Genomic DNA, 27,760 nt, shown 5'->3' with positions numbered 1-27,760 from the left:
AAGTTTCGCCCCATGTCAGAAAGAACTAGATGTAGAGAAATCGGCGAAGGGAAATTTAACAGTTATAAATGTTTTGTGTTTTTATAATAAGTATTAGCGTGTTTAAGTGAACAAATATCATTGCCTATTCTAGAATGGTGCATAGTGATTCCATACAAGGTTACAAAATTAATAGCTTATTTTTAATACAATTAAAAAAATCCCTGATAGAAAAAATGTTATTGGCACTAAACCGTCAGATTTATTTTTCTTAATCCATTTTGAAATTATAACATTTACTTTAGGTACACTGTTGTCTTTTTTCCGAAATTAGAAAAACCATTCCGGAAAAGCATGGTTTTTCCAAACATGAAAAACTGTCCCATGGAACAACATGGAATCGAGAAAATCTTCTCAGTACTGTAAATTTTTACTATATTGCACATCAATACCCAGAAAGAGAAATAAAATAAAAACCGAGATAAAAGTTAAAAACATTTTGAAACAGGTTCGAATCCTGCCTAGGGGATGGATGTGTGTGATGTCCTTAGGTTAGTTAGGTTTAAGTAGTTCTAACTTCTAGGGGGCTGATGAACACAGATGTTAAGTACCATAGTGCTCAGAGCCATTTGAACCATTTGAACCATTTTGAAACAGAAGCTAACAGCAGCTACCAAAAATTCACATTTTGAAGAAAGAAAAACTTGTTAACGCATAAAAGAAAGTTAGTTCATTCTCAAAAATCACATTTTCCATGGTAGAAAGTTCAAGCTATAAGGTGGTGGGCGACTGACGAAGTATGGTTTAACTACAATGAGAGACGAGGTACTGGCGGAATTAAAGATGTCAGGACGGGGCGTGTGTCGTGCTTGGGTAGCTCAGTCGGTAGAGCACTTGCCCGCGAAAGGCAGAGGTCCCGAGTTCGAGTCTTGGTCCGGCACACAGTTTTAATCTGCCAGGAAGTTTCGTATGGTTTAACTGTCCACAGGCTCTATAACTAGTTTTAAGATATACAGGATTCTACTGAATACACCATTAGGTGAACACACCATTAGGTGGCTTGCGGAGTATGTTGTACATGTATGTGTAAATTCTGTAACTGAAGAATTAACAATATCATCCAAGTACCTGTGGTATGCTGTACAGGACTTAAATATGTAGAAGGCATAACATAATGTGTCCCAAAACGAAAACGGACTGCAGTCATATATAAAGAATTATATTATAATTACATTTCATGTGGTACAGTATATCTATACATAATTGCCATGCTTGCACAGGACAGAGTAGCATGGAGAGCTGCATCAAGTCAGTCTCAGGACTGAAGACCACAACAACAACAATTGCCATTGACATTGATACACCGATTCCAGGGCGTTTGAAGCAATTGGATGACTTCATTGTAGAAACTCCCGGTTTGCTGATGGATTCAGTTATCCATAGTGTCCTGCAATTCTTTGTAGCAGGTGTACCTCTGAACAGCAGCCGAAAATGATTGAGTCACACGGGGAGATATTCGGGCTGAAAGGAAGATGTTCCAGACCGTTCCATAGAAACTTTTGAAAGTTTTCAAGGATCGTCTTGACTGTGAGTTCAAGGATCTTCTTGGCCACATGTTCCGGGACCTCCCACCCAAATTTTAGAAGGAATTCGAGATTCTTCTAGGCCAGATGTGGCTTATTGTTTCCCTGGGGAAGCACTATCCCATTCGAGAGCTTTCCCCTGCTCTAGTTCTTGATGGTCTGTTTGAGCCTTAGCAACGTGATGCAACTTCGCTCAGTGTTGACTGTTGCACCCCACGGTAGCCGGTCGATTAGTAGAGGATTTCTGTGTCGAAAAAGGAACTAAGCATCACTCTTACGGCCATTGGGGCACAGAGAGCTTTTTATGGACGACCACCGCACGCTCGTCCGTTTCGAGGCAGGATCAAAGTAGTACACCACGTTTCATCACATACCACAATCTGAGCAACGGAAACCATTCCTTGCTCCCAGTATCTCAGCATACCCACTGCGCAAAATTTTTGCCAAAACGAAGTTTCTCGTGTATTATGTGATGCACAGATCCTTTGCGATGAGTATCAGGCACCGAAGATCATTACGAAAAATCCCAGCTTGTTTATGACGGAATAAATAAACAGAGTGGATAGAGACAGCCTTTGGAAAATTATGACAAAATGTGGATACCCAAATCACTTAATAAATTGCCTGTACAGTCTGTACAATGGAGCTTATACCTGAAGTCTCCAATTAGAAAGGGGAAAAGGTTTCAATAAACCAAGGTGTGAGACAAGACCGTATTTTATCTCCTATTCTTTTTATATTTATGTAGACGATGCCATCCGAAAAGAGAAAGAAAGAGCGCCACATGGGTTCCATATACGAAATAACCAATATATTACGATGCTATTATATACTCAAGACACTGTATTAACTGCAAATTCTGAAAACGAACTGCAAAAATCAATCCATATTTTAAACTTAATTGAACAGAGCTATAATTTTTATGTGGTAATTAAATGAGAATAAGACAATAGCTTTCCATGGGAGGTTGATGTTGTTGTTGTTGTGGTCTTCAGTACTGAAACTGGTTTGATGCAGCTCTCCATGACACCCTATCCTGTGCAAGCTTCTTCATCTCCCAGTACTTACTGCCACACACATCCTTCTGAATCTGCTTAGCGTATTCATCTCTTGGTCTCCCTCTACGAGTTTTACCCTGCACGCTGCTCCCCAATGCTAAATTTGTGATCCCTTGATGCCTCAGAACATGTCCTACCAACCGATCCCTTTTCCTAGTCAAGTTGTGCCACAAACTCCTCTTCTCCCCAATTATATTCAGTACTTCATCATTAGTTATGCGGTCTACCCATCTAATCTTCAGCATTCTTCCGTAGCACCACATTTCGAAAACTTCTATTCTCTTCTTATCCAAACTATTTATCGTCCATGTTTCACTTCCATACATGGCTACACTCCATACAAATACTTTCAGAAACGACTCCCTGACACTTAAATCTATACTGGATGTTAACAAATTTCTCTTCTTCAGAAACGATTTCCTTGCCATTGCCACTCTACATTTTATATCTTCTGTACTTCGATCATCATAAGTTATTTTCCTTCCCAAATAGCAAAACCCCTTTACTACTTCAAGTGTCTCATTTCCTAATCTAATTCCCTCAGCATCACCCGACTTAATTCGACTACATTCCATTATCCTCGTTTTCCTTTTGTTGATGTTCATCTTATATCCTCCTTTCAAGACACTGTCCATTTCGTTCAACTGCTCTTCCAAGACCTTTGCTGTCTCTGATAGAATTACAATGTCATCGGCGAACCTCAATGTTTTTATTTCTTCTCCATGGATTTTAATACCTACTCCGAATTTTTCTTTTGTCTCCTTTACTGCATACTCAATATACAGATTGAATAACATTGGGGAGAGGCTACAACCCTATCTCACTCCCTTCCCAAGCACTGCTTCCCTTTCATGCCCCTCGACTCTTGTAACTGCCATCTGGTTGCTGTACAAATTGTAAACAGCCTTTCGCTCCCTGTATTTTACGCCTGTCACCTTTAGAATTTGAAATAGAGTATTCCAGTCAACATTGTCAAAAGCTTTCTCTCAGTCTACAAATGCTAGAAACGTAGGTTTGCCTTTCCTTAATCTTTCTTCTAAGATAAGTCGTAAGGTCACTATTGCCTCACGTGTTCGAATATTTCTACGGAATCCAAACTGATCTTCACCGAGGTCAGCTTCTTCTAGTTTTTCCATTCGTCTGTAAAGAATTCACGTTAGTATTTTGCAGCTGTGACTTATTAAACTGATAGTTCGGTAACTTTCACATCTGTCAACACCTGCTTTCTTTGGGATGGGAATTATTATATTCTTCTTTAAGTCTGAGGGTATTTCGCCTGTCTCATACATCTTGCTCACCAGATGGTAGAGTTTTGTCAGGACTGGCTCTCCCAAGGCCATCAGTAGTTCTAATGGAATGTTATCTACTCCCAGGGCCTTGTTTCGACTCAGGTTTTTCAGTGCTCTGTCAAACTTTTCACGCAGTATCGTATCTCCAATTTCACCTTCATCTACATCCTCTTCCATTTCCATAAAATTGTCCTCATTTACATCGCCCTTGTATAGACCCTCTATATACTCCTTCCACCTTTCTGCTTTGCCGTCTTTGCTTAGAACTGGGTTTCCATCTGAGCTCTTGATATTCATACAAGTGGGTCTCTTTAATTTTCCTGTAGGCAGTATATCTTACCCTTTGTGAGATAAGCCTCTACATCCTTACATTTGTCCTCTAGGCATCTCTGCTTAGTCATTTTGCACTTTCCTGTCGATCTCATTTGCCTACAGAAATATATTACTTTGAACGAAGGTAAGGGTGTAGACAGTAAATTAAACAGTTATCAGAGCATAATTGACACAATAAGTAGAATATTTTTTAAAAAAAATGTTGTATATGGTGTCGGCTGTACCTCTTCTACAGGGGCAGCGAACCCTGGTCTACGAAGATGGAAGAATTTAGCCATGCTCCTGCTGCTGAAATGAAATCTTTTACGAGCAGTCAAAGGTTGCACTAAGATGGACAGGATTCCTAATGAAAAAATTATTCAACAACTGAATATTTTTGCACTAAATGAGCAAAACAGAATAACTTAAGCATAACTGGAATGAATGTCTGCAACGAATGGAAGAAACAAGCATTCCAAATACGATACAAACCCAAAGTAAACTGGTACATAGCACAGTCAGCTAGTTGATGTAACTAGGGTCAGAACAGGTCGACAGGTCAAATCTGCAAAACAAATCTGCTAAGGCAGAAGGAGAAGAAAAAGACAGTTCCTTTGCTTATCGGCAGTCCAACAGGAATGTCGTGTCCGGCGATTCGTCCGTATGAGCTCCTACACAGCCGAAATTGTGATACTAGTTGTGACACCGTGCGCTTGCCCAAGGCGGGGCACGTCCTCGATGTTTACATGTTCTGCCTCATATAGCTGCACCAACGGAATATTGTGCACGAATCGAGACACTGCTCTCTGTACATTTCTTTCACACTGCGATAAATTTGGAAAGTATGCTCCCTTTCTGTGTCAAGAAATTAAATAACCGCTCTTTGTGCTGGTCCGAAAGAATTCGTCATGCAACTAACTGCGGAAACAACTCTCCAACAATGAGGAAACTGCTGCGTAGCCGTTAACTCCACTTGTAGTGTTGGGAATACGACCACGTCATCTCCCGGCAGACACTTTCATCCAGTGTTATTACATACGAATATAATGCTGCTCCAGCAAAGATCTTTTCAACTGGACTTACTTTACATTTGCAAACGCTGCGCGAAACACAACCTCCTGCCTCAACAAAAACAGCAGAACATGCCGGAAACCGCTAATGCGAGTCCAAAATCAGTCACTAGATTCAAATACTGATGAGGAAACATAATTTGTTCCTAGGTACAACACTCTCATATACACGCTGAATTATAGCATTTTGTAATTAGTGTTATCAAAACATTGATTCTTCTCCAGATACAGTTAAAATAAACACAGAATGTCATATCTTGACCCAATACCTATTTATCCATACATTATATGTGTACTTGTAGAGTGGTTTCATGATTAATTAATTAAATATTAATTTGCCTTGTAATAAAGATGCATGTCACATGAAGATGGTGTTTTGTACGTAAATTCTAAGACTATCATTGAACAGAGCTCATGCAGACGCTTCCATTAAGCAGGTCATCTCTACTGTTTATTTGTGATGTTTTCTTTGTTGTTACCGCTGAGCACGTGTTCGCAAAAATTGATTTAAATTATTTACAACAAAGCATTATCCAAGAATATTGTGTGAGAAGAACCAACAGTGAGAGGTGCTCCTTTCAAAATTTGTGTAGTATTTATTAATTGTTTATATTTCAAATGGCGGCCCATATTGTCCAGTTCTTGTATTTTGGCTGGTTGAAAAAAGGGTGTAAGTCGGTCACAACTGGTCATTCTGTCCCAAGCCGTTGCAGTTAACTCGTGTGTCGAACGTCTGGTTTGGTGGAGTGAATTGCAACTAGGGTGGCAAGTGGCCACACAAGACTTTAACATCCTCTAGGATCCAGACTATTTCGGTGCTAAGATGGACTTGAATCTGGGAGCCAGCCGAGGTTCGACCTTTTTGACGAGTGGATGGCTATGAGCAGCTCTGGACTTTGAATTATTCCAGTTGCTTTTCAGGTCTGCTTCGGGTTAGTCCGATAGGAATATTGTTTGGGGGAATTTAGGCGTATTAATCACTCTATTGAACTATGGATATTTGTGGACTGGCGATTGATTTCTGATATGTTTAAGGGCATGGGGCTTTATATTTCGTGCTCTACGCATTTTGGGGAATCTGCACCACTTCGTGCAGAACAGCAATCTTAACTGCGTTGGTTTTTTATTATTTATTTATTTTAAGCATCTACATCTACAAGGATATTCTGCAAATCACACTTAAGCGCCTGGCAGAGGGGCGCGGAGGAAACGAACACCTACATCTTCCCGTGCGACCTCTGATTTCCCTTATTTTATTATGATGATCGTTCCTCCCTATGTAGGTCAACGTCAACAAGATATTTTCGCATTTGAAGGAGAAAAATGGTGATCGAAAGTTCCTGTGAAGATTCCGCCGCGACGAAAAACGCCTTTGTTTTAACGATGTCCACTCCAAATCCTGTATCATGTCAGTGACACTCTGTCCCCTATTTCTCGATAGTACAAAAGTTGCTGCTCTTCTCTGAGCTTTCTCTATGTACTTCGTTAATCCTGTCTGGTAAGAATCCCAGACCGCGCAGCAGTACTCCGGAAGAAGATGGACAAGCGTAGTGAAGGCATCTCTTTAGTAGATCTGTTGCATCTTCTAAGCGTTCTTCCAATAAAACGCAGTCACTGGTTACATGTATATTTTGTAGAATAACCATTTAGATTTATTGTGTGATTGATCAGATGAATTAATCATAATTTCATTAAAATCAAAACCGTTGGTGTAGCTTACCACTATTTGTCCAAAAGGACACAATAATTTATGGTAATTATAAGAGTCAAGGGACATGAAAGGGAAGCAGTGGTTGGGAAGGGAGTGAAACAGGGTTGTAGCCTACCCCAGATGTTATTCAATCTGTATATTGAGCATGTAGTAAAGGAAAAAAAGAAAAATTCGGAGTAGGAATTATAATCCACGGAGAAGAAATAAAAACTTTGTAATTCTGTCAGAGACAGCAAAGGATCTGGAAGAGCAGCTGAACGGAATGGGCAGTATCTTGAAAGGGGGATATAAGATGTATATCAACAAAAGCAAAACGAGGATAAAAGACTGTAGTAGAATTAAATCGGGTGATGCTGCGGGAATTAGGGAATTAGGAAATGAGACGCTAAAAGTAGTAAAGGAGTTTTGCTATTTGGGGAGCAACTGATGATGGTCAAAGTAGAGAGGATATAAAATGTAGACTGGCAAGAGCAACGAAAGCGTTCCTGAAGAAGAGAAATTTGTTAACATCGATCATAGATTTAAGTGTCAGGGAGTCGTTTCTGAAAGTATTTGTATGGAGTGTAGCAATGTATGGATGTGAAACATGGACGATAAATAGTTTAGACAAGAAGAGAATAGAAGCTTTCGAAATGTGGTGCTACAGAAGAATTATGAAGATTAGATGGGCAGATCACATAGCTAATGAAGAGGTATTGAAAAGAATTGGACAGAAGGGAAATTTGTGGCGCAACTTGACTAGAAGAAAGGATCGGTTGGTAGGGCATCTTCTGGGGCATCAAGGGATCACTAATTTAGTATTTGAGGGCAACGTGGAGGATAAAAATCGCAGAGGGAGACCAAGAGATGAATACACTCAACAGATTCAGAAGGATGTAGGTTGCAGTAGGTACTGGGAGATGAAGAATCTTGCACAGGATAGAGTAGCATGGAGAGCGGCATCAAACCAGTATCTGGACTGATGACCACAACAACAGTATTTATTTAATATATCAATTATCCAACTTTTTATTTAATTAATTCACAAAACTTGCTGAACTTAAAAAAATTGAGACTGAAGGATCTCGTAACATATGAATATTTTGCAGCGAGTGGTGAATACCTCGAGCCTACTGCAGTTGCGAGAACTATTTAATGCAGCGGTGAGTCGCCATTGGTCCCCTTTCTGGGCCGGACGACTGTGTATAAAACAATATTTTTATTTGGACGACAGTGAATCATAAACTGTGGAAATAACAGAAAAGAAGAGAAGAGAAACGAAGCATTTGGAATTTGGTGCTACAGAACTGACAAGACGAGAAATGAGATTCTCCGCAGAATCTGTGAGGAAACATATATGTGGAAACACTGACAAGAAGGAAAGAGAGGGTGAGGGGACTTGAACTTCATTGGTTCTAGTGGGAGCTTTAGTGGATGAAAACTGTAGGGGAAGACAGAATGGTATATGTATATACAAATAGTTGAATTAGGACCAAATGCTACTCGGAGATGAAGACGTTAGTACAGCAGAAGAATTAGTGGCGGCCCACATCAAACCGTTCAGAGGACTAATGACTAAAAAAGGGGGGGGGGGCAACATATTACTCTCTCCGACATAAATAAGACAAAATGAACAAAATAACAATTTGATTTCATACTGAGGCTTAGTGACATTGTTTCCCTCTTCACACCATTCATGATCGGAATAGGATTGAGATAAATTATAATGGTACCAGAATACCCTCCGCAACACACTTCAACGAAGTTTATGAAGTGTAGATGTAGATACCGAGATTTCGATGGCTGGAGGAATATCTCGGCAAACATTTTACTCGATGCTACACTCAATGCCTGGTCCAGTATCGCAACAAATGTTGCTCCTAGAAGTGTCAAATTGTGATTGTATTTATTGTTCTAAGTGTCTACTGCCTACTTGACAGACATTGTCGCTGTAATTCTAATCCATTTGGATGCGACTGTTTTGCTAGAGATGAGTGTACTGGACACGATTCCACGTTTGTAAAACAATGCACAATTACAGTGGAGACATCTCCCTAGAAACCACAAGCAGCTCTTCCGCTTGATGAAATTAGGCTTCACACTAGAAAGACAAAAGTTATTGACGAACAGATAACTATCGGCCAGTAGCTCTTGCAAACAGATACCAGCAGGAGATGAAGTATGTCCTTCCAACTCCGTACAAAGGCTGTGTCGTTATTATATGCTAAACATCTTGAAAAAATTCATTGTATGAGATAATGAGGGAAAAGCGGATTCAGTGTAGGATCCGAGCTGATTATTATTAAGTGAGACAAGAACCTGCAAAGGTGCTAACTTGAAATATGTTACTCAATGCTAAGCAGGATACCGCTTGCGATGAAGCAACGCAAACTGGCATACAGGCAAATATTGAATGACGCGTTACCCCATATGTCTATGTTATGGAGAGTACAATCCTTCAGGCATGCAACAGGTCCTCGCAAACAGCAATTACTTAGAATCTCCTCGCTACATAAAAATATCGCTTTCGAAGTAAATTCTAGTCTGCTGGGGTCATGTCTTACCCAACCCGTGCACAGTTGTTAGACAGACGTTCGAGGAAGGTCCAGTGGCAACATAGTCACGTCCCATCTTACAAGGAAATAGGGGAGGTCCCTCTAATTAACTTGACAGTTCCCTCTCAATTAATTATTAATTGGTATACTCGATCGTGAAACGTCTTTCCATAGTTTTTGCAGACAATTCGTTATAGCTTTTAGCAATCACCCCTAACTAATCAATAAATCTTTATAACTTTGCAGAAAACATGCATTTACAACTTACGTCGAAAAGGCAGAAACAGTTTGTAAGTAGGCTGTTTAGGTTTTTATGTTGGTAACGCCATGTAGCGCTCTGTACGAAAATCACTGACTGTGCTGTGTGCACTCTGGGGCTGGTTGGGCTCATTGTTGGAATATTCGCTATTGTAGTGTTGGGCAGTTAGATGTGAACAGCGAGTAGCGTTGGGCAGTTGCAGTTGAGCCGCCAGCTGTGGTGGCTCTGGGGAGAGATGCCAGAGTTTTGAGAGGGAACGATCTGGACGTGTGTCCATCAGAAAAAGGAAATTGGTGAGACTGGCTGTTTGAACACTTTTAAGGTAAATACATTGTTTGTTCTCAATGACAATCTTTCATTTGCTAACTATGCCTATCAGTAGTTAGTGCCTTCAGTGGTTAGAATCTTTTATTTAGCTGGCAATATCGACGCTCACTGTATTGCAGTAGCTCAAGTAACGAAGATTTTTGTGAGGTAAGTGATTCATGAAAGGTATAGGTTATTGTTAGTTAGGGCCATTCTTTTGTAGGGATTATTGAAAGTCAGATTGTGTTGCGCTAAGAAATATTGTGTGTCAGTTTAGTGTAGATCATAATAAGCAAAGAGAGAACTGTCCGAGTACGTCCAGTTTTGCTCAGCTGTTTGAAAAGCAAATAACGTAAGAGGTTTCCCAGAACTGTCATTTTTAAATTTTTCTAAGGGAACTTTTCAAGTTCTTATAGCACACTTCATGCTGCTTTGTAATGGGTATTTTCTAACGACATGTGTACGTGAGTGTGCGCAAGTCGTAGTGACACTACCTTGGAAGTAAGATGAATGAGTGACGTAAATAGTGGTTGCCTATATTTCCGTTTTTATTACTTCTGCTGGTAATGTTTTGTATTACCAGTTGAAACTATTTATTATTTTCAGATTAAATACCATTCTGAGTAACAACTGTCGAAGAATACTTACCAGTTCAACAACTTTAATTATGAAGGGTGGGCTCTTAAGGAGATTACTGCAAGCCATTCTGAAACAGAAAATGTTTAGTTATTAATAAACACTACTTTTACATTTAGGAAACTGGAACTGTCTTCATACTTTTTCTTTCTTACGCTTGTTAAGATGTTTTAAAAGTCAAAGTCTCTAAGTTAAAAACTAAGACAGATTTGCATATCACTGCGTGTCACACGGTGGACTTGTTCCAGTGTTCTTTAACGCTTGCGTTAAGATTGGTGCTCAATAAAATTGTGATAGGAAAATGGCTGAGTTGTTTATTATAAGTAACATCGGAGCTTATAAGCATGAGTCTGTTAGAATGTATTTGAAAGTTCACATGTCGAGCATGTGCAAACATCATGTGCGAAAACTGGGACATTTCGTACAACGAATTCCACATCTTCAAATGGAAAAGGTTGATCTCATGATGAACTTCGACATTAAGTTCATAAGACTCGTCAGTGTGAAGCTTGAGATCACACTGACAAGTCCATTCGCGTTCGTGTTGACCTCAACCTACTTCTTGTTCTGCGAAAAGTATAATGAATAGGTGGGCGACATGGTCATTGGACGCACCTTATATCTGCGGTAGTTAATCTACAGTCTTCTTCTTCTTTTCCTTCAGCGTTTGTCCCGCTTACCTGCGGAGTCCGCTACATGTGTCTGTTGTCTGCATTTCGCTCTATCATGAGCTGCATCTGGGTGGATGTTCACACATTTCTACATCTATATCCATACTCCGCAAGCCACCTGACGGTGTGTGGCGGAGGGTACCCTGAGTACCTCTATCGGTTCTCCCTTCTATTCCAGTCTCGTATTGTTCGTAGAAAGAAGAATTGTCGGTATGCTTCTGTGTGGGCTCTAATCTCTCTGATTTTATCCTCATGGTCTCTTCGCGAGATATACGTAGGAGGGAGCAATATACTGCTTCACTCTTCGGTGAAGGTATGTTCTCAAAACTTTAACAAAAACCCGTATCGAGCTCTCCTGTAGCTTCTTCCACTGGAGTTTATCTATCATCTCCGTAACGCTTTCGCGATTACTAAATGCTCCTGTAACGAAGCGCGCTCCTCTCCGTTGGATCTTCTCTATCTCTTCTATCAACCCTATCTGGTAAGGACCCCACACTGCTGAGCAGTATCCAAGCAGTGGGCGAACAAGCGTACTGTAACCTACTTCCTTTGTTTTCGGATTGCATTTCCTTAGGATTCTTCCAATGAGTCTCAGTCCGGCATCTGCTTTACCGACGATCAACTTTATACGATCATTCTATTTTAAATCACTCCTAATGCGTACTCCCAGATAATTTATGGAATTAACTGCTTCCAGTTGCTGACCTGCTATTTTGTAGCTAAATGATAAGGGATCTATCTTTCTATGTATACGCAGCACACTTGTCTACATTGAGACTCAATTGCCATTCCTTGCACCGTGCGTCAATTCGCTGCAGACCCTCCTGCATTTCAGTACAATTTTCCATTGTTACAACCTCTCGATACACTACAGCATCATCTGCAAAAAGCCTCAGTGAACTTCCGATGTCATCCACCAGGTCATTTATGTACACTCCTGGAAATGGAAAAAAGAACACATTGACACCGGTGTGTCAGACCCACCATACTTGCTCCGGACACTGCGAGAGGGCTGTACAAGCAATGATCACACGCACGGCACAGCGGACACACCAGGAACCGCGGTGTTGGCCGTCGAATGGCGCTAGCTGCGCAGCATTTGTGCACCGCCGCCGTCAGTGTCAGCCAGTTTGCCGTGGCATACGGAGCTCCATCGCAGTCTTTAACACTGGTAGCATGCCGCGACAGCGTGGACGTGAACCGTATGTGCAGTTGACGGACTTTGAGCGAGGGCGTATAGTGGGCATGCGGGAGGCCGGGTGGACGTACCGCCGAATTGCTCAACACGTGGGGCGTGAGGTCTCCACAGTACATCGATGTTGTCGCCAGTGGTCGGCAGAAGGTGCACGTGCCCGTCGACCTGGGACCGGACCGCAACGACGCACGGACGCACGCCAAGACCGTAGGATCCTACGCAGTGCCGTAGGAAACCGCACCGTCACTTCCCAGCAAATTAGGGACACTGTTGCTCCTGGGGTATCCGCGAGGACCACTCGCAACCGTCTCCATGAAGCTGGGCTACGGTCCCGCACACCGTTAGGCCGTCTTTCGCTCACGCCCCAACATCGTGCAGCCCGCCTCCAGTGGTGTCGCGACAGGCGTGAATGGAGGGACGAATGGAGACGTGTCGTCTTCAGCGATGAGAGTCGCTTCTGCCTTGGTGCCAATGATGGTCGTATGCGTGTTTGGCGCCGTGCAGGTGAGCGGACTACATCCAGCATCTCTACGATCGTCTCCATGGGAGAATAGCAGCCTGCATTGCTGCGAAAGGTGGATATACACTGTAGTAGTGCCGACATTGTGCATGCTCTGTTGCCTGTGTCTATGTGCCTGTGGTTCCGTCATTGTGATCATGTGATGTATCTGACCCCAGGAATGTGTCAATAAAGTTTCCCCTTCCTGGGACAATGAATTCACGGTGTTCTTATTTCAATTTCCAGGAGTGTATATTGTGAACAGCAACGGTCCTACGACACTCCCCTGCGGCACACCTGAAATCACTCTTACTTCGGAAGACTTCTCCCCATTGAGAATGACATGCTGCGTTTTGCTGTCTTGGAACCCTTCAATCCAATCACACGATTGGTCTGATAGTCCATATGCTCTTAGTTTGTTCATTAAACGACTGTGGGGAACCGTATCGAACGCCTTGCGGAAGTCAAGAAACACGGCATCTACCTGGGAACCCGTGTCTATGGCCCTCTGAGTCTCGTGGACGAACAGTGCGAGCTGGGTGTCACACGATCGTCTTTTTCTAAACCTATGCTGATTCCTACAGAGCAGATTTCTAGTTTCCAGAAAAGTCATTATACTCGAACATAATACGTGTTCCAAAATTCTACAACTGATCGACGTTATAAATATAGGTCTATAGTTATGCACATCTGTTCGACGTCCCTTCTTGAAAACGGTGATGACCTGTGCCCTTTTCCAATCCTTTGGAACGCTACGCACTTCTAGAGACCTACGGTACACCGCTGCAAGAAGGGGGGCAAGTTCCTTCGCGTACTCTGTGTAAAATCGAACTGATATCCCATCAGGTCCAGCGGCCTTTCCTCTTTTGAGCGATTTTAATTGTTTCTCTATCCCTCTGTCGTCCATTTCGATATCTACCATTTTGTCATCTGTGCGACATTCTAGAGAAGGAACTGCAGTGCAGTCTTCCCCAGTGAAACAGCTTTGGAAAAAGACATTTAGTATTTCGGCCTTTAGTCTGTCATTCTCTGTTTCAGTACCATTTAATATCTTTATGAATCGTATCAGCCCAATTTTGGTTAGGTCGTTCTTTGGGTCTTCTCCCGACTTCAAGTGTGTAACCCGTCTTAGCAATAGAGTTATCACCGGCCCCTAAAACATGCCCAAACGATCGAAGACGACTCTCACACATATTTTCTTAGATCGGTGCAACGCCTAACTGTTTTCTAATACTGTCATTGGAAAACTGATCTAACTTAGTGAGGCCCGCTGTCCACCTTAGCATCTTCGTTTTCATTACACTTAGGCGCTCTGTCTCAACCGTAGTCGACCAGCACTCACAACCGTACAAGGCGACAGCTCTGATGACAGTGCGATAGACCTTTCATCCTGCTGCCGCAAGTGACTCTGGTTGTTGTTCGTCACTTCATGCAGGCTGCCTGAGTTCTTGTGCTGACGTCTTCGGTGAGTCGACCGTCAACAGTAATCGTGGAACCAAGGTACCTCAACTTACTCACACGAGTCAGATCTTCACCATTAGTCGTGATGGTTTCCATTTCATGTCTGTCTGATGTCATGTAATCGATTTTCTTCAAATTAAGGCGCAAACCTTGTTGCGCCAACCGTTCACTCCAATTTTGAGTTTGGCTCTGCAAATCAAGTTTGTTTTCTGCTACCAGCATCACGTCGTCAGCATAGAGTCCATGGTAGTGGCCGGTACAGGTCAGCTGTCATGTGTCCATTACGAGAATGAACAGAATTGGTGGTAATGCAGAACCTTGATCGACGCCGACTGTGATGGGGAAGTCCTTGGATAGTCCTGCGCTTTGTACAGACCTAACTTCTTGGCTGTGCTGTTGCTTTACGAGTAGATGTGGTTGTCTTGTTTGGTTCATGATTCTGTTGTCTGTTCTTGTTGTGTCGTGAGGTCCTTCGTTGGTCGTGTCCGTCCTCTCCCGTTGTGTTGTTGTTTGTGGGCCGCTCTACGGGTCCCGCCGCGTTTCCGTCACTACAACCCCGCGATCGTTCCAGTCGCCGCTACAACACCCGCAGATTTTATTTAATTGTAATATTTCATTTATAAATTTCTATATTAATTCGCAATTGCCGAGTGATAGGAACCTTCGACCATTCGATTCGTATGTCTATTCATATTGTATACTGTAGACTCAGCAGTATTTGGCTTGTAATGCGGCAACTACGTATCCCAGCCTCTAGACAACGAAACCAGCCAAAACTTTTAATGTTTCAAACGTTGAGTCAGTAGTGGGTACGTAGTTGAGAGCCACATCCACACATGCATTTTTCTATTGGAAAGCCCGCAAACCTACGTCCTCAGGTATCAGCTGTATATACTCCAATCTCTGTCTTCCTCTAATGTTTCTACCCTCTAAGGCTCCCTCTACTACCATGGAATGTCTGTCTTTTCCATATATTATTTTCCTTGCCGATTCTGCTGAGAAGCTCCTCATTTCTTACCTTATGAGTTGACCTAATTTTCAACATTCTTCTGTAACACAGTATGTCAACGCTTCGATTCTCTTCTGCTCTGGTATTCCTACAGTCCATGTTTCACTACCATACAATGTTGCATTTCAGTCGTACATGTTCAGAAATTTCTTGCTCAAATTGTTGCCTATTTTGGTAGTAGTAGACTTCCCTTGGCCAAGAATGACGTATTTCTCAGTGATAGTCTGCTTATTATGTCCTACTTGCATCGCCGTCATGAGCTGTTTTTCAACCAAGTAGCAGGTCAACAAACCGTAGGACGGTGATATATATATTGGGTTATTGTTGGTTATAGCACTAGCTTTCCTAAAACCAAACTGATCCGACATATTAGCAGCAGATATAGCTTGGTTGCGTCTAAATCCCTTCCATTTTGTGGGTTCATTCGATTAAAATGCAATTTTCTGTGCTGGTGCGAAACTGATTACGCATCATCATACTTCCAGCCATACTGTGTGTTTCGGAAATGTGGCCAATGGCCACTGAAAAGCAATTAAAAAGTCTGCAGACTCTTCAGAACAAGATATTCCGAGTTAGACGTTACCCGCTATACTTTCAACACACAAATTAGGCAACACTGTGGGCAACTGTATTCTAGGGAAAACCTGCCAGAATCTCCTCGTGAAAATAACTTCTTCCTCCCACAATATCATCAGTTTACTACCCTAAGTGCCGCAAAATTAGCTTTCAAAGCGACAAAAGACGACCTTTACACGACACTTGGTGGTTGACACATTTACAGACTGTACAAATCGTAATACAAAGCGTAACAATATACACAGCTCACATCCCCTCATTTTCGTAATCATCTGTAGCAAGGGTTGAAATTGGACAGGCATAATTAGCTGTGGAGCGACGTGTTTACCGTCAATCGTTCCCAGTCGCACTGACAATGCCCGAACGGCTTACTGGAGATACCAGCAGCAAACAGAGTTCGGGTACTGTTGAATTCTCAGCATCTTATGGATTCACCCAATTTTTATAAGGTTTCATATGGTTTTATGCAATTTTATGTGGTTTTATGAAATTGATAACAATGCAATATTATACCAAGATAAGACAAATTCCAAACCGTTGCTCAATCTTGTGGACGACCTCCAGAACTTCTGTTTCAGTTTTACTTGAAATTGAAAATTCTTCATAGAACCAAATTTCTGAGCATTCCAGAAACACAAGGTTGCTATTTTTTTAATAAAAAATTTTCTATTTAAATCTGCTACTTTATGCTTTCCTTTACTCATTTCGGTTATGATTCAGACAACGTGTAAAAAAAATATTACAGAAGCTTAATAAGACGATTTTTCTTAGAAGGAACCAAAAGATATGCCAGAAGAAAATGAACCTTAAACATTTATATTATCGACACACGAGGAAGATACGCAATTTTAGGTTCTAAAAATTCCGGTTAGACAGAATCCCGTTCATGATTTCTAATGCTACGAAAAACAAGAAATTAACCCATTTTTGTCAGTCTTTGTGTTTCAAACGTTTTCCGTTAGTACACTGAAACTGGTATAGACACGCGTAACTAGTAACAAAGATATTTCAACAGCCAGCATACAGCGCGCTGTGATCGGCGCAACAACAAAAAAAAGACAAAAAGTGCCCGACGCAGTTGTTAGATCGGTTACTGCTGCTACCATGGCAGATTATCAAGATTTAACTGAGTTTTAACGTACGTGTTATAATCGGCGCACGAGAGATAGGACACAGCATCTCCGAGATAGCGATGAAGAGGGGATTTTCCCGTACGACCATTTCACGAGTATGACGTGAATATCAGAAATCCGATAAAACATCAACTCTCCGACTTTGCTGCAGCCGGAAAAAGATCCTGCAAGAACGGGACCAACGGCGACTGAAGAGACTCGTTCAAAGCGACAGAAGTGCAGCCCTTCCGCAAATTGCTGCAGATTTCAGTGCTGGGCCATCAACAAGCGTCAGCGTGCGAACCATTCAACGAAACATCATCGATATGGGCTTTCGGAGTTGAAGGCCCACTCTTGCTCCCTAGATGGCTGCACGACACAAAGCTTTATGCCTCGCCTGGGCCCGTCATCATTGACATTGGACTGTTGATGACTGTAAATATGTTGTCTGGCCGGACGAGCCACATTTCAAATTGTATCGAGCGGATGGACGTCTATGGGTATGGAGCCATGATTCCAATGACCCTGCATCCAGCAGGGAACCTTTCAAGCTGGTGGAGCTCTGTAATAGTGTGGGGCGTGTTCAGTTGGAGTGATATGGGACCCCTGATACGCCTAGATACGACTCTGACAGGTAAAAAGTACATAAGCGTCCTGTCTAATCACCTGCACCCAACCATTGTGCATTCCGAGGGACTTGGGCAATTCCAGCAGGACGATGCGACCACCCACACGTCCAGAATTGCTACAGGGTGGCTCCAGGAACACTTATGCGTTTAAACACTTCCGCTGGCCACCAAACTCCACAGACAGGAACATTATTGAGCACATCTGGTATGCCTTGCAACTAGTTGTTCCGAAGAGATCTATAACCCCTCGTACTCTTACGGATTTATGGACAGCCCTTCAGGACTCATGCTGTCATTTCCCTCCATCACTACTTCAGACATTAGTCGCGTCTATGCCACGTCTTGTTGCGGCACTTCTGCGTGTTCTCTGGGGCACTACACGTTATTAGGAACAATTACCAGTTTCTTAGGCTGTTCAGTGTACATTGCAAGTGTAGTAGCTTAGTAAAAAGCAGCACTGTATAACACGTTCTTTTATGAAACAAACCACTACTCAGTGTAAGTTGGTCATGAAACTTTGTTCGATAAGGGTCTTCGCGGAAGAGTTTGTTATCTGTAGGCAGATACTTATTTTTATTTTCCATTAATAACGAGGTAACACTGCATCAGATGATAAGATACACGCTGCGTTTGCACGGTCACCATTCTGCAGAACTACGACTTCTTCCCTAAGCTCAAGTAGTTCTGCTACTCCATACCGAAAGACTCCTCGTGTGAAGCACTTTGCTACAACAATTTGCATCGGAATTACAAAATCGTCTCCGCGCATAGGCATTCATCGTTCCTCCAAGCAGTATTCACAAGCAAGTATTGCTCTTAAACAGGAAATTTAATGAAAAGTGTTACCAATGCAACTTAGGAGAAAAGGGTAGGCGACTTGAGATTATTGTGTTTCATTAGAAACAGGTAAAGATGGAGAAAAGTAATACAAAAGGAACTTGCAAAATAATTTATTGTATTTATGTAAAAGAAGACATTTCTATGAAACTGGAACAATTTAGTAATAGTTCTCTATCTACATCTACACTAACAACCACCGCTTGGTGTGTGTTGGAAAGTACTTTGTGTATACTGTCATTGCACTTTTTCCTTTTGATTTTACCTTCATGGGCTTCTGACGGGATACACTTAGGAGAAGAGAAACTGATATATCGCTCGAGTCTTATAGAAAAATGCACTCTCGGAATTTTAACACTAAACCACACAGTGATACACGACGCCTGTCTTATAGCGTGTGCCACCGGAGTTGGATGAAACCTCCATGACAGTTTCCTGCTTTCTAAACGAACCTGTAAGGAAAAGCGTGAACATCTACGGATCTTCTCTACGTCTGTATCAGTCCCACCTGGTACGGGTCCAGATTAAAGATTAGTATTCAAGTATTGGTCGGACGATGGGTTTGTAAGTCACCTCCTTTGCGGGTGGACTACACTTCCTTAGGAGTCTTGCAAATAAATTTCATAAGGGGACCGTGCCTCCTCCTCTTCACCTATTCCGTTCAAACTTACGGTGTATGCAAGACCTGGCCAGAAATGAAAGTGGCGGAAGTAGGAGCGGGCAAGCTTTTACAGAGAATCGAATTTTTACCATGGGTCGCGAGAGGCATGGGCCATTGCTAGTACAATTAACAGGCAGCGCTTGACGCAACGGAAAGATTACGAAACGATAATCTGAGTGTCGCGGGATCGGTTACTGACGCGGAAACTTTTTTTTTTAATTTTCAATTTTTACATTACTTATGATGCAAGTAAACAGTAATAATGCTCATCGCATTATTTAATAGTTTCAAGCAAGGAGTGAAATGGAAAGGCAAAGGAGAATTTGGGATTGCAAATAAATTTTCAGCAAGAGAGTCTAATGTGTATGTGACAACAACGTGTATAAAATTAGATAGTTTTAATATTTAACAGTTGATAATTTACACCTGACAGGGTGATATTGAAACATCCCCTTTGAAAAATTTATGAATTACTGTGCTGATAAACCTCTATGTTATTTGATTTTCAAACAGCTGAGCAAAACTGAACGTACTCAAACATTACTTATTCTTATCAACACTAAACTGACACACAATATTCTTAACGCAACGCAATCTGACTTTCAAAAATCCCTACAAAAGAATGGCCCTGAATAACAATAACATATCTCACAAAAATCTTCGTTACCCGAACTACTGCAATACAGCGAGCGCCACTACTGCCAGCTAAATAAAAGATTCAAACTACTGTAGGCACTAACTACTGATAGGCATAGTAAGCAAATGAAACATTTTGATAGAGAACAAACAATGTACTTACCTTAACAATGTTCAAAAGTCACCATACATATATATCACTTCATGATATCCAGTATTACAAATTTGCTCTTTCTGGCTGACACACGTCCAGATCGTCCACTCTTAAAATTCTGCCATCCCACTCCCCACATCCACCACTGCTGGCGGCTCACCTCCAACTGCGCAACGCTACGCGCTGTTCACATCCAAATACCCAACACAATAATAGCGAATATTCCAACAATGCAAACCAGCCACAGACTGCACACAGCACAGTCAGTGATTTTCATACAGAGCGCTACGTGACGTTATCAACAAAAAAAAACTGAACAGCCTACTTACAATATTCGTCGTAAGAACATGGGAAGCAATAGTTTTCTCGGCATCTCCCACACATTATAGACGATCCATTTTCTCACATAGTTGTTTCATAATTTAATTGGCCCTCTCTTTCATTAGTGAAATAGAACATGAAAATGTTAAACTTCCTTGGGAAAAGACTTTATGCAATTAAGTACAGCCCAAGAACAACCATGAACACAAGCCAAAGCACAAAATGACGTTCAAACTCTGGAGTACATAGGAACATAACCTATGTTATTACAATATTTGACACCAAATAAATAACTCTAACCCTAAAAACATTGTTAATTACAAAGGCTGTTACCAACGGTCACAACACGTCCACATGCCCCACATTATGGCAACAGCAGCCGCCTGCCGTATCACGAATGCTCTAATTAAAGGTTGGTACAGAGAACTTCTAAACCAAGAGACGATCATACATGTAACCAAAAAAAATCAATTCACAAGCGCACAATCCGCCTCCAACCCCGGATTGTAAAACACAATGCAATAACTATTGTATGATAAATAACATTTTCACAAATCAAAAAACTTTAAATAATATACACAAAGCCTCCATTAACGGCACCGCAAAATTGTCACGAGATAATTTACTTGAAAAACTCCATAGACTCTGGCAATAGCCGTCTAATAACTAACAATTAGTGAATGGTTGCTGCGATAGAACGGGCCAATGATTGCAAACTTACCGTTATTAAAGGAGAGTGCGTTTCATATACTCGGCCCCCTTTAGATAACTCAGTAAAATGGAATTCACATAAAAGCTATAAAACGAACTTTTAACACACATATGAAAATAAAACATCTATTTTTAGAAAAGCAAACAGTACACTGACATACTAAATTCACATACGCTAATAAAGCTCAGTATTGTTAGGAACAGAACAAAACACACTAAGTAATAAAGCGCAGGCGGTGAACAAAGTTTTATAAACTTGGAGATGCTCACCCATACCATGCCGAAGTAAAGCTGAATTCTGTTGAGCCCCATAGAATAGCTTTCCATCAATGCGAAACGCTTTCCCAATGTGATAGCAGCTAAAGGCGCTTAACACTGATCGTATTCCACTTTTAGTGCGGCACCCAAATGCCCCCACACAGTACGGTTAGAACGGCCAGCTCAGCCCTCGGCAAAGAGGAACTCCGAGTGCTGTATCTCCATGTAATCCCGTACCCGACGGCTTAATACCACGTCACACCACTTCTCGGATTGCAAGTTTTAAAGTATACTGCGGCATCACACCACTTCGTGCCCTCGTAAACTCTGCCTCGACGAAACACTGTAATCTGGTCGGTGGTAAACCATCACATTCACTTGCCCGCCCACAAATGTAACCAGCAGTCCGCACCTTCCTCCTTCAACCTTTGGCGCTGCACGCTCGCCACCTCGAGGCGAGCGATACAACCCTGACCTACAGCAAGACTTTCTACAGTCAACTACAGACCGTCTCAAAGTTTCTGTAGAAAAACAAACCTGGTTTATATTTATAAAATGTCTCTCTCGTCCCATAGTTTGGCAGCAAACCACGCATATCACGTCATTTTGCCAAATACTGGAGAGGACAGTTGAAGATGTGCAGTGGAATGTATATTCTAATACAAAAAAAAAAAAACACGAACCAAGAAGGAATCATCCGAATGAGACGGAAATTGGTAGATCTGATTTACATGTACAGACAAACAAATGATTATAATTTCATAAATTCTGAATGATTTATTCACGAGAAAGAGTTTCACAAACTGAGCAAGTTAACAACGCGTTGTTCCACTTCTGGCCCTTATGTGAGCTGTTATTCGGCTTGGTATTATTGGTCGAGCTGTTGGATGTCCTACTGAGCTATATCGTGCCAAATTCTGTCCAACAGGAGATTAAATCGTCAAAATCCCGAGCTGATTAGAGAGCCCTGCCCATGATGCTCCAAACATTCGCAATTGGGGAAAGACTTTGCCACCTTGCTGGCCAAGGTATGGTTTGGCAAGAACGAAGCGAAGCAGTAAAAACACTCGCCGTGTGCAGGCTGGCTTTGTCTTGCTGAAATGCAAGCCCAGGTGGGAACAAAACGGGGCGTAGAATGTCATCGACGTGCCGCCATGCTGTAAAGGTGCCGCGGATGACAACCAAAGAGGTCCTACTACGAAAAGAAATGGCGCCTGAGACCATCACTCCTGGCTGCCGGCCGTGTGGATGGCGGCAGTCAGGTTGGTATCCCACCGCTGTCTGGGGCGTCTCTAGACACGTCTTCGGCCTGTAATCGTGTTGACTGGAGTCGAATTGTCTTCATTGATGAGTCCCGCTTCGAACTGAGTCCTTATGATCACCAGAGACGTGTCTGGAACGCCCCCGAGAGTGGCTGAATACGAACCCGACTGTACCTCCCCCTCCCCGCCCCCACCCTCCCACCCACCTACCCTTATAGCCCTCTAGCCAGTAATGATGGTCTGGCGTGCCATTCCTTTTCATACCACGACATCCCTCCCCCCCCTTCCCCATACACACACACACACACACCCTCTTTGGTTGTCATCCTCGACGGTATTCTACGCCCTTCTGATCCAGACTGTATACCAATTAGGTTCGTTTCGGAGTATGCTGATGCATTAGCTCCATATCTAACAATCATATACAAACGTTCGCTCGACGAAAGATCCGTACCCAAAGACTGGAAAGTTGCATAGGTCATACCAATATTCAAGAAAGGTAGTAGGAGCAATCCACTAAATAACATGCCCATATCGTTAACGTCGATATGCAGCATGATTTTAGAAGATATATTGTGTTCGAACATTATGAATTACCTCGGACGAAACAGTCTACTGACACACAGTCAACATGGATTTAGAAAACATTGTTCCTGTGAAACACAACTACCTCTTTATTCACATGAAGTGTTGAGTGCTATTTACAAGGGATTTCAGACCAATTCCGTATTCCTGGATTTCCGGAAGGCTTTTGACACTGTACCACACAAGCGGCTCGTAGTAAAATTGCGTGCTTATGGAATATCGTCTCAGTTATGTGACTGGATTTGCGATTTCCTGTCAGAGAGGTCAGAGTTCGTAGTAATTGACGGAAAGTCATCGAGTAAAACAGAAGTAATTTCAGGCGTTCCCCAATGTAATGTTATAGGCCCTTTGCTGTTCCTTCTCTATAAAAACGATTTGGGAGACAATCTGAGCAGCCGTCTTCGGTTGTCTGCAGATGATGCTGTCGTTTATCGATTAATAAAGTCATCAGAAGATCACAACAAACTGCAAAACGATTTAGAAAAAATATCTGAACTGTGCTAAAAGTGGCAGTTGACCATAAATAACGAAAAGTGTGAGGTCATCCACATGAGTGCTAAAAGGAACTCGTTAAACTTCGGTTACACGATAAATCAGTCTAATCTAAAAGCTATAAATTCAACTAAATAACTAGGTATTACAATTACGAACAACTTAAATTGGAAAGAACACAGCAAACGTTGTGAGGAAGACTAACCAAAGGCTGTGTTTTATTGGCAGGACACTTAGGAAATGTAACAGACCTACCAAGGAGACTGTCTACACTACGCTTGTCCGTCCTGTTTTACAATACTGCTGCGCGGTGTGGGATTGTGGGATACTTACCAGGTACGACTGACAGAGTACATCGAAACAGTTCAAAGAAAGGCAGCACGTTTTATATTACCGAGAAATGTGGGAGAGCGTGCCACAGAAATGATACAGGTCTTGGGCTGGAAGTCACTAAAAGAAAGGCGTTTTTCGTTGAGACGGAATCTTCTCACTAAATTCCAATCACTAACTTTTCCCTCCGGACGTGAAAATATTTTGTTGACACCGACCTACAGAGGGCGGGACGATCACCACGATAAAATAAGGGAAATCAGAGCTCGTACGGAGAGATATAGATGTTCATTCTTTCCGGGCACAATACAAGATTGGAATATTAGAGAACCATCTGGCAGGCACTTAAATGTGATTTGCAGATTATATAGATGTAGATACCCCCCGTTCTGTTGCTTTTCATGAGGTGCGGCAGTCATGGACTGTGCGGCTGATCCCGGCGGAGGTTCGAGTGGGTGTGTCTGTTTGTCCTTAGGATAATTTAGGTTAAGTAGTGCGTGAGCTTAGGGACTGATGACCTTAGCAGTTACGTCCCATAAGATTTCATACACATCTGCACATTTGATTTTGAACTTTTCATGGCTAGCCATCCTGGGCTTACATTTCAACAAGATAATGCCCGCCTGCACACGGCGAGAGTTTCTACTGCTTGTCTTCGTGCCTGCCAAACCCCACCTTGGCCAGTAAGGTCCCCGGATTTCTCCCCAGTTCAGAACGTTTGGAGCAAAACGGTCAGGGGCCTCCATCTGTTAAGGGATTTTGACCATGTAACGCCCCAATTGGACAAAATATGGGAACATATCCCTCAGGAATACACCCATCTAATTTGTCCATCAATGCTAAGACGAACAACTTGTTGCATAAGGACCAGACGTGGACCAATGCACTTCTGACCTTTCCAATCTCTGAAGCTCTTTCTCTTGAATGAATCATCGAATTTTTCTGAAACTCTAATCATTTGTTTTTCTGTAGGTGTAGATCACATCAACTGATTTCTGTATCATTCGGATAATCTCTTCGTGGTGTGTCCTTTTTTTGTGTTAGAGTGTATTTTGATGCAGCCTTCTCGAAGGTCAAAATGAAATAATGGAATACAAAACCCTGTATGCTTTCATTACCAATCTTTTTATTTGCAGAGACCTCGTGAACGTTGTAAGTACAATGCTTTCCTGCAAATTTATTTGGAATCCCAAATTTTCCTTTGCCTTTCCTTTTCATGCGCCTTGTGACACCACTAATAAACACAAAATATTGACAATTATTTCGGTTTATACGCAGTATAAGTAACGGAAAAATCGAAAATAAAGTAACAAAAACGTTTCTCTATAAGAAGTTGACCTCACGACCCTCGAATTACCGTTACATAATCCTTCAGCTGGGCCAGCCACTGCTCGTAACTGCGCTAACAAAAAATAGTTCATGCCTCGGGCGATCCGCGTCAGAAATACTATTTTTGTGTGTGCTTGGTCACCCGGAGTTCCCACTCCTGTCACTTTCGTTTTTGGCCAAACCTTCCATATATCATAGATTTAAACCAAATCAGTAATGATGAGGAGGCGTGGTCCCCTTGTCAGACTTTATCCGTCTTTCCTGGGACTTGTTTTATGTAGCCACTCCATCTTAAATTGCTCCGTATCCATACACGAAGATAGTTACGGATGTGGCTGCTCCCAGAGAAGAAGAAAGGAGAGACAGAAGGCAAAATGCAATAGACCTGTCAACTACCTCTCCGCAACGGTGATCCCCTACCTTACACGGTCGGTTGTAATTATGCAAAGCGACACCCTGCCTGAAGATGAGGATACGACAGATCATTAGCACCTGTAGAACAAAATAAACGCACTTGGGGTGTGAGAAGTTTGGAGGGTAATCTGTGCTTTTTTTTTTTTTTTTTTTTTTTTTTTTTTTTTTTTTTTTTTTGTCATCTGTCTACTGACTGGTTTGATGCGGCCCGCCACGAAATCCTTTCCTGTGCCAACCTCTTCATCTCAGAGTAGCACTTGCAACCTACGTCCTCAATTATTTGCTTGATGTATTCCAGTCTTTGTCTTCCTCTACAGGTTTTGCCCTCTACAGCTCCCTCTAGTACCATGGAAGTTATTCCCTCATGTCTTAGCAGATGTCCTATCATCCTGTCCCTTCTCCTTATCAGTGGTTTCCACATATTCCTTTCCTCTCCGATTCTGCGTAGAACCTCCTCATTCCTTATCTTATCAGTCCACCTAATTTTCAACATTCGTCTATAGCACCACATCTCAAATGCTTCTATTCTCTCCTGTTCCGGTTTTCCCACAGTCCATGTTTCACTACCATACAATTCACTACCATACCCTTCTTAATACGAGCACTTCGTTCTTGATCGTCCACTCTTATTATTCCCTTGGTTGTTGTACATATTGTATATGACCCGTCTCCCCCTATAGCTTACCCCTACTTTTTTCAAAATCTCGAACAGCTTGCACCAATTTATATTGTCGAACGCTTTTTCCAGGTCGACAAACCCTATGAACGTGTCTTGATTTTTCTTGAGCCTTGCTTCCATTATTAGCCGTAACGTCAGAATTGCCTCTCGTCCCTTTACTTTTCCTAAAGCCAAACTGATCGTCACCTAGCGCATTCTCAATTTTCTTTTCCATTTTTCTGTATATTATTCTTGTAAGCAGCTTCGATGCATGAGCTGTTGAGCTGATTGTGCGATAATTCTCGCACTTGTCAGAACTTGCAGTCTTCGGAATTGTGTGGATGATGCTTTTCCGAAAGTCAGATGGTATGTCGCCAGACTCATATATTCTACACACCAACGTGAATAGTCGTTTTGTTGCCACTTCCCCTAATGATTTTAGAAATTCTGATGGAATGTTATCTATCCCTTCTGCCTTATTTGAACGTAAGTCCTCCAAAGTTCTTTGAAATTCCCATTCTAACACTGGATCCCCTATCTCTTCTAAATCGACTCCTGTTTCTTTTTCTATCACATCAGACAAATCTTCACCCTCATAGAGACTTTCAATGTATTCTTTCCACCGATCTGCTCTCTCCTCTGCATTTAACAGTGGAATTCCCGTTGCACTCTTAATGTTACCACCGTTGCTTTTAATGTCACCAAAAGTTGTTTTTACTTTCCTGTATGCTGAGTCTGTCCTTCCGACAATCATATCTTTTTCGATGTCTTCACATTTTTCCTGCAGCCATTTCGTCTTAGCTTCCCTGCAATTCCTATTTATTTCATTCCTCAGCGACTTGTATTTGTGTATTCCTGATTTTCCCGGAACATGTTTGTACTTCCTCCTTTCATCAATCAACTGAAGTACTTCTTCTGTTACCCATGGTTTCTTCGCAGCTACCTTCTTTGTACCGATGTTTTCCTTCCCAACTTCTGTGATGACCCTTTTTAGAGATGTCCATTCCTCTTCAACTGTAATGCCTACTGCGCTATTCCTTATTGCTGTATCTATAGCGTTAGAGAACTTCAAACGTGTCTCGTCATTCCTTAGTACTTCCGTGTCCCACTTCTTTGCGTATTGATTCTTCCTGACTAATGTATTGAACTTCAGCCTACTCTTCATCACTACTATATTGTGATCTGAGTCTATATCTGCTCCTGGGTAAGCCTTACAATCCAGT

The 27,760-nt window shown here is 42.0% G+C and overlaps 1 protein-coding gene across 1 annotated transcript in view; it reads right to left on the bottom strand.

Annotated features, from left to right (window-relative positions):
* Positions 1–27,760, bottom strand: part of LOC126284835 (uncharacterized) — a 104,707-nt gene that overhangs the window by 64,583 nt on the left and 12,364 nt on the right. Inside the window, exon 2 of the mRNA XM_049984055.1 lies at positions 10,750–10,807. Within this exon, the coding sequence (XP_049840012.1) occupies positions 10,750–10,806 (57 nt within the window). The 5' untranslated portion in view covers position 10,807. The remainder of the gene's footprint in view (positions 1–10,749; positions 10,808–27,760) is intronic.

Source organism: Schistocerca gregaria, chromosome 8 (assembly GCF_023897955.1).
Source record: "Schistocerca gregaria isolate iqSchGreg1 chromosome 8, iqSchGreg1.2, whole genome shotgun sequence".
In the NCBI taxonomy this organism is placed as follows: domain Eukaryota; kingdom Metazoa; phylum Arthropoda; class Insecta; order Orthoptera; family Acrididae; genus Schistocerca; species Schistocerca gregaria.
The sequence above is the reverse complement of the archived record's forward strand: the minus strand, read 5'-3'. Positions and strand labels throughout refer to the sequence as shown.